The 8,323-nt window shown below is 42.1% G+C and overlaps 1 protein-coding gene across 1 annotated transcript; it reads left to right on the forward strand.

The window, feature by feature from the left end:
- Positions 1–203: 203 nt before the first annotated feature.
- Positions 204–8,090, forward strand: LOC134369944 (sulfotransferase 1C4). The gene is made up of 7 exons (XM_063086800.1): positions 204–548; positions 3,100–3,225; positions 3,720–3,817; positions 4,124–4,250; positions 4,451–4,545; positions 6,890–7,070; positions 7,869–8,090. Exons 1-7 carry the CDS (start codon positions 380–382, stop codon positions 7,979–7,981), a joined length of 909 nt encoding a protein of 302 aa, XP_062942870.1. The 5' UTR covers positions 204–379; the 3' UTR covers positions 7,982–8,090.
- Positions 8,091–8,323: the final 233 nt, after the last annotated feature.

The following is an 8,323-nucleotide window of genomic DNA, read 5'->3' on the forward strand; positions in this document are numbered from 1 at the left end:
GCTTAAAATTCCCAGAAGAAACAATTAATGAAAATGCCTGTGAACTATGTCATGGATACTAACAACACGGCACTCGCTCAGGCTACTGACACAGAACAGCAGGGCTGGAACAGGGCCCAGGCTTCAGGACACGTGAACGCCTCTGATGTGACATCACAGCCAGGCGGGAGGAGCGCTGGGGCTCATCAGGGAAATGCCTGTGAACCAAGTCGTAAACAAGGGCTCCAGTTCCCTGCAACCTGGGCCCGCAGGCACCAGGCTATCCCAGACAGGCCCTGTGCTCTGAGTGTTGCATTGTCTGCACCATATCAAGAATACATCCATGCACTGACTGAGACATAACTGTTGGTCTGGAACAGGGCTCTGATTTCTGACACTAATGGCTTTCAGCAAGATGGAGGATTTTAAATTTGATGGGATAGAGCGCCTGAGTGTCGACTACGTGAGGGGAATTCTTCAACCCACACCTACTTGCGACAACTGGGATCAGATCTGGAACTTTCAAGCCAAACCTGATGACCTGCTTATTTCTACCTATCCTAAAGCAGGTGGGTGGAAGGGCCGGGGTGCGGGTGCGGGACAGGAAGGTAAGTGGACAGGGCACAGGAATAATGGAATGAAGACAGTGGACTGGGTTTGAGTGGAAAACGGCTTCCTGGGCAGAGTGATATGGTTAAGACAAGTTACTTACGGAAACTGAAACTACACAAACAATATTAGAATGACCTACACGTTTTAAGAATTTAATCATTCCAATGATGTACACATATTTTTTGCTTCTCCAGGAGAGAGCAGAACAGCTAGGAGTGAAAGAGTACCTTTCAGTGCCTAGATTGATTTGTTCTCAATCTAGGCACTGATCATAGGTCTTGTAAAAAGCTGCTTTGGATGTGGGAGCTAGAAAGGGGATCCTGAGAATGGTTTGGGAAGGAAATAGGGGAGCTTTGGTGCTGCGATGCTGATTTCACTTCAGCAGCCTCAGAAGCCCTCCCAACTCAGGGTCCAGGAACTAGTTTTCTGATTTTCAGCATCCTTCATGGTAAGTTGTGAACCTACCCCCTTATTTCAATAATCAGTTTAACAAAGTTGTCTGTAGAAGTAAGATTGACTTGAGACCGGCCACTATATCATTAAAGTTTTGGGATGAGCAGGGGCAAATTGTTCTCTACAGGTATTTCTGCATCTCTACCCATCTACTAAAATCACAGTATTCAACCCACACTGAAGGTGCACACACATTTGCTCCTTGCAACACACACACACACACACACACACACACACACACACACACCAAAAATCTCACCTGAGCATTTTATGAGACTGTGTTCCTCTTATGTCTTAATCTCTCAGGATCCTGATAGAGGACTCTGTGGGCAGATGCAGGCCTTCTTAGTCCATCGGTTTCACATTGGTCCAGATTTCCCAATCTTAATCATCAGGAAGCTGTTCAGGATTCAGTTTTTCTAAATGTAAATGTCTACAAGTAGTCACTGGCGAGGATCACATCTCACTGTCTTAATTTCATCCACAACTCGATTTGATTGAATTTAATAATCATTTTTTTCCACCTGCCAAATGTGAGCATTAGGATTTTGTTCACTTAGATATTTCCATGGTATTAATGGTGTTTAAGCTATTCAAAAAGCACACTAAAAATAAAATACTTGCCATCTAAAGTAACATCTAATCATCATTAAAACCTTAAACATTAATGAAGGCTGTTTTTATTAGAGGGAGGAAAAAACATGCATAAATGGCAAAAATAGTCCACCCTAAGTTTCTAAAAGGATAACAAACACTCTGTGAATGAGCCAAGAAAAAAAAAAAAATACACCATAGAATTACTGACCTCTAGAGAATGGATTAAGAAGTCATTCCATGCATCCTGGAATCTCTTGTGACACTAGGACCTGCCCTCACATGAGCCATGGCTGTAAATTCATAGTAAACACAGAAAGTTAGCACAAAAGGCGCTTGCTTTGAGGAGATAGCTAAAGACATTTTGGTCCTTTGTCCTGTGATGAAAGTTGGCGTCAGGAGACATGGAAGACCATCTCATCTAGGACATAAAATGTAATTTTTAATTGTTTTCTACCCTATTGCCTTATCATAGACCTTTCAAAGCACTGAACTAAGAGAATGAGAAAGAGTCTAGAATGAGAGTTGCTCCAGAGAATCCAGGAAAGATCCACCAGATCAGGATTCAAAAAGCCATCCTAAAATAACCTGACATCCTCCCAACCTGTATTTCATCAGAACTTCTGGCATAACAGATCTTCCTTAAAGGGTGAAGATTTAGCTGGTAGCACTGTAGCAATCAGGATCAGTGCAGGACACAGACAGATGAAGCTGGGGACAGGCCCTTCTTCCTGTTGCCATGGTGGCAGTGGTGATGCAGCTTCTTGGGTTGGGCACTAGGCAGTGGAATATGGAATTGCCACTGCAAAATTTCTATCTGTTGGAGCCTCCATCAGTGGCCACGGCATTTGGAAGATTGTTGTCTACCTCTGTCTGCCTTCTAAATCTCAGGCCAGTGTCTCTCACTGGAAGAATCTAAACAGCATTCAGAATCTTTCAGGCCCTGACATAAACAGACAACAGAGAATAGAGTGAAAATGGATATGATGTGCTAATGGTCAATACCAAACCCTGGCACTAATCATTTATTTATTCATTGATTCAGCCAGTGTATGCTAAGTGTCTCCTGTGTGACAGCCCCATGCCATGTGTGTGAGAGAGTGAATGCTTGAAAACCACATAGTTATTACTCCACAGGACATCACAATCTGCCGAGAAAGACCTTTCATTCTGCCCTTCTTAAGGGTAATACAGCTGACTCAATAGGATAACAATCCAAATGAATGGCTGTGACAGAAAAAATAAACTGTGTATTTATCCATGTAATATCCACTCCAAATTGGAGTATTTGTATAAAAATTCATATTATAAGGTAAGATATAAATAAGAAATGATGTATTCTGAATTCCATTATTAACCTAGTTTGAAATTTACAGAGATATTGTAACAAGTATTTGATCAGATTTTGAGGCATGCAGTTTGCTAAATGCCTATGCCTCTTCATTTCATGTGTGGAATAAGGAACAACATGGACTCAGGAGATAGTGGACTTAATACAAAATGAAGGTGATGTTGAGAAAAGTAAACGAGCACCTACCCACGAAAGATTTCCTTTCATTGAATGGATAATCCCATCCATAGGATCTGGTGAGTATGAATGTCCACACTTGACTACAATCCTAAATCTATACATTTGGAATTTTTACTATCAAATTGAAACCCTCAAAATTCTAGGCATTCAAACAATTACTGATGGCTTTTGTGGTTTTGTCATTTTTTAACTGTCTGGCCACAGCTATACTAAAGACATTTTCTGATGGAGCTGCTGTTCATATAAAAGCAGGTTAAATTTTGATTCTTTAATTAGAAATTAACTTTACTTCACAAGGATAAGCCCAAATAAGATAATCATAATAGAAGGGTTTAAGTTTTTTGGGTTCTGAATTATGTGGCTGGTTGTTATGGTTAGGAATTGTTCTAGCCAAAAAGTCTGTTCATGGGCCAGATGCATTCTCTCAGATCAGATCTACAGACAGTTCCTGTGCTCTTGCAGCAGCCTTGAATGGTTGATAAATTAGGCAGAAAGGTTTTGAAGCAAATAGACAAAAATAGTAGAAAATGACCACAAACCCACTTTGCAGGGTTGGAACAAGCTAACGCCATGCCCCCACCACGGACCCTGAAGACGCATCTTCCCATCCACCTGCTGCCGCCGTCCTTCCTAGAGAAGAATTGTAAGGTAAAAAGCCAAAGGAAGTCAGTATTGTACTTCTTAGGATGACCTTTGAGAATCTTCAATCCATTTCCTCTTAAAACACTTCACCTGTTAAAGAAAAAGAAAAAAACACCACCCACACTTCACAACAATCAACATGCAAATTGATATAAATCTTTTCATCTCCCACAAAAGCCAGGATCACAAGAATGCAGCATCAGAAAAGTTCATCTCTATGAAGTGTATCCTCCCAGGCATAACTTGTCTGGACAATAACCATACATAGGTCTAATCCTGCTTTTGCTTGTTCCTTCCTTGCACCATTCCCAGATGATCTACGTAGCAAGAAATCCCAAGGACAATATGGTGTCCTATTACCATTTCCAAAGAATGAATAAAGCACTTCCTGCTCCAGGACCATGGGAAGAGTATTTTGAGACTTTTCTTGCTGGAAAAGGTGAGGAAATTCAGCCTTGTATCCTTCTTTTCTGGAAATCTTCAAACACCCTGAAAGGAAAGAATCCTTTCCTTGGACCAGCAGTGGCTCTGCCTTCTTTGGTGTGACTTTCTCCCTCTCTTCAGCAATTCTCCTGTCAGTGGAATATTTGTTGGCTGGACCTGTGTAACTCACTGTTCTGTTTTTATGTCATCTTCCAGTGTGCTGGGGCTCTTGGCACGACCATGTGAAAGGATGGTGGGAAGCCAAAGACCAACACCGCATTCTCTACCTCTTCTACGAGGACATGAAGAAGGTGAGGGCAGTCCAATTAATGTGTTCCCACTGGACCATAATACATTTAAGTCTCACTGGGGACTCAGATTGAAGCAGAGAACAGTATATTGCTGCATTTCGTTGGCTACATCTCTCCATATGTCAAAGTGCACATGAGAGATCATGAGCTTATGGACCACATAGTCCCACCTGCAACTTCCTGATGCATCTTTCCCTTATGGACAGATACTTGCAAAATATGAATGATGGCTTTTTTCCCCCATACATATATATTTTAAAATCTGACTTTGAAGGGAAAATATTTTCTAGCACATTTTTTAAAATGAGCACTGAGGAACATCATAATTTCAAGAAACAGTCTAAGAAATGATACTGTAATGGAAAATACTGATGATTTAGAGTCAAACTTCCTGAATTCAAGTTCTGGCTTTACTACGCACTGTCAATTATTCTCGGTAAAGACATTTAATATCTTGGGGACTTAGTTCTCTCAAGTGAAGAAAAGGAGATGATAATATTTACCCATGTGAGGTCTGAGGATGAGATGAGATGATGTTCACAGAAGATTGTTGTAAATGACAGTCTATTGGCTACTTTCTGTGAGTGCACTAAATACAGAGATTTATGAAGAATTATATTCTGTGTTCTAGAATTTATAATTGAAAGTCTTGATACTCAGCCGGTGATTCACAGACTACCTTCATGGCCTCTCCAAGATCACTGCAGTCCTGCTAGGTCAAAATCTGCAGTTTTACAAGATTCCCAGGGGATTTGAGTGCCAAGCACAGTTTAGATGCACTTCTCTAAGGTTCGGTCACTGCTGGGCCTTATCCAGTTATTTCTACATAGTACCAGAAAAACACAGATTTGTTTTCATATGGTTTTTTAAAATGGATAAGTTATTACATTTCTAGGATTCTCAGGACCATGATCAAAGAGCCATCAGAACAATCTATGAGATTATCAGTATTAAAGTCCCTCCTTCTTTGTGTTTACCCAGTATGAAAGTATTGAAAGACTTCAAAGGGCACCAAAAAATGAATCAAAGGAAAGCGTAAAAATGGAGACCCTCATTGCCCATGTCCTGAGTGAATATGTTGCAGGTACATGCACTGTTTCAATTCAGAGAATTATCTAATATGAGGATTCCAGATACAGATGCTCAATTAAACAATATTATGGTGGGGAGTCATATATTATAAGGAAAGCGTTTGCCCTTTATGACAGATGTGACAGACCCAGGAAGTCATAGAAGAAAGGTTGCTATTAAACGTAGAGCAGGAAGACTCCATGCAGATGTTTTTTGCCTATCACAGCAGTGTCAGAGGGAGGATGTGTCACTGAAAATGGGGCCATTTTACGTGGGAAGATCCCACTGTATTATGAATGCCAGGAAGAAACTTTATCAAAACAAGTAGTGTAACTTCAAAGTCCCTAAAACCTTTGAAAATAGTTCTGTGATCCCGTTCTGGAATGTCCCCAGACTGTGGATCACACGAAGCTCACAGTTCCCAGCACACTTTCTGATCCCTAGTCTGTATGAGGCCAATTAAATCAAGTGCTTTTGACACTCAAGTTTTTGAAGTAGAAGCTCACCGTAGCCACAGTGGTCAGGTAAACCCTTCCACTTTCCCTACCCACCCAGAGACAGGGGATTCCCACAGCCGCAGTAGTTTCACAGGGCTGTATATCCCTCTGAAAAGGAGTCAGTGGCTACACTGGAGCTAGGTCCTCTCAGAGACACCTAAGCACCTGACTGTGCCGGGCACCAGCATTACTAGCCATGGGTGCCTCTCGGTCCTTGCAAAATACCTTTTCCCTTCCTCATACCACCACTTACTGCCACCACTGCAATGATCTGAGGACATTTCTATCAATGTCAGAAACAGCATACAGCCTCCTTTGGGTCAGGACTTAAATCTTCTGCCCCTACACTTCTGGAATGACTTTGTTCTTGTCACCAGTCTGTGGAATCTCCCTGTTAGACATTTAGCTGACTGAGACCCCCTCCCATACCCGATTAGAGCAAGACTTTTTGAAATAACCCTTGACACATTCCCTAGTGAAACATTCACCAGGCCCTGTGTGTCATTGTCTGGTGAATGTTTCACTAAACCTACCCAGTTCTTGCTTACATGTTAAAAGGGGAAAACCCTTAATAACTCCAATTAATAAAAAGAGAACAATATGAGTCACAATGTTGAAATGAGTCATTTCTGGAACATTTGGCATTTGTAAGAGAAAGTTTGTAAAAAATGAACTCATAACATGTTACTGGTTACTGTCATTAATCCATCTTAAAATTCTTTTAAAATTAACTATTTTATATCCAACCTTCACTTCTCTTTTGACTCCAATCATAGAACCCAAAACATGAAATTCAGAAGCTGGCAGACTTTATTGGGAAGAAGCTAGACGACAGAGTTCTAGATAAAATCACCCATCACACTTCTTTCGACGTCATGAAGCAGAATCCAATGGCAAACTACTCATCGATTCCTACCGAAATGATGAATCATTCCATTTCTCCATTCATAAGAAAAGGTTTTTATATTTTCTTTTGGTCATAATCTTAAAAGAATTGCCCGATATTTCAGAGTATTGGGGGAGTTTTCTTTTGTACGGCTAGAAAAAATAATATGTTCAACAAATGATTGTGGGAGAATTATTTGAGAGCCCACTGATGAAATGAAAACAGTGGGAGAGTGTGGCTCAGTGTCTAACCCCAACCACTTGTCCCCCCATCCTCAGAGTCTGGCTGAGAATACACATGAGAATATACAGAAGTCAGTCAGGTGGGGCAAAAAATCCATGCTATAGAAGGCTCTAACGCTATCTGTTAGACGCTTTCATTCAAAACACTCTGTTTGCAGCAGTGAACAAAAGAAAATATCTTTCCCACGTGGAAAATATGCTCTAGTGATCAGCAAAATGAACAGGAGCACACAGGGTGATGGATGCAGGTAAGAAAAATGAAACCTGGAAAGGTAACAGGGACTGCAATTGGAGAAGCGGGAAGATCTTTTTGCTTCCTCCGAAGTGTGCCCTGAGACCTCCCGAGGCAGAATGTCATCGGTGAGCCTATGGCACACAGGCTGCAGACAGGAGCACCACCATGCCTGTTGAGCAAGAGGGACAAGAGAAGGACAAGAGAGCCCCTCGGGCCTGCCTCTCCCACGCTGGTCCTGTCCCCCGCTGATGAGGCTGCCGGGGCAACAGGCTCTCCCCGTGCCACGGGTCAGGCAGGGAATTCTCCCCTGCAGGAGCGGAAAGTGACAGGGTGGCAGAGAAATAGGAGCCCCTCCAGCCGCTGCTGACTCTCTCCGTGTGGCTGTGTTTCAGGGATAGTGGGAGACTGGAAGAATCACTTCACCGTGGCTCAGAATGAGAGGTTTGATGAAGACTACAAGAAGCAGATGGCCGACACCAGTCTAACGTTCCACTTCCAGCTGTAGTAGGAAAGAGAAAGAACTACGTGTTCTTCAGGGTATTTATTACCCAGCACACTGGGGAAGAATCAGTAAAAGTTTGGTACTCACACCAAAGGATAACTGATTCCGGTTCTCGGGCGAGTTTCTGTTGCTTCTGTTCACTCTACTTAAAAATGCCAGTGGAGGAGCAGCAGAGGTGGGGGGCGAGGTGGAGAGAGGGGTGCTGACGTGGGGGAGGGAGGCTCAGTAAGCAGCTCCTGATCCAGGTGTCACTGCTAATTACCATCATATTCAAGTTTACTGCAGATCACATGCTTGGTATATTTAAAAAGCTTCACCCCTCACATGAGAATTCAGATTAAGTTT

The sequence above is a fragment of the Cynocephalus volans genome, chromosome 2, assembly GCF_027409185.1.
Source record: "Cynocephalus volans isolate mCynVol1 chromosome 2, mCynVol1.pri, whole genome shotgun sequence".
NCBI classification, from domain to species: domain Eukaryota; kingdom Metazoa; phylum Chordata; class Mammalia; order Dermoptera; family Cynocephalidae; genus Cynocephalus; species Cynocephalus volans.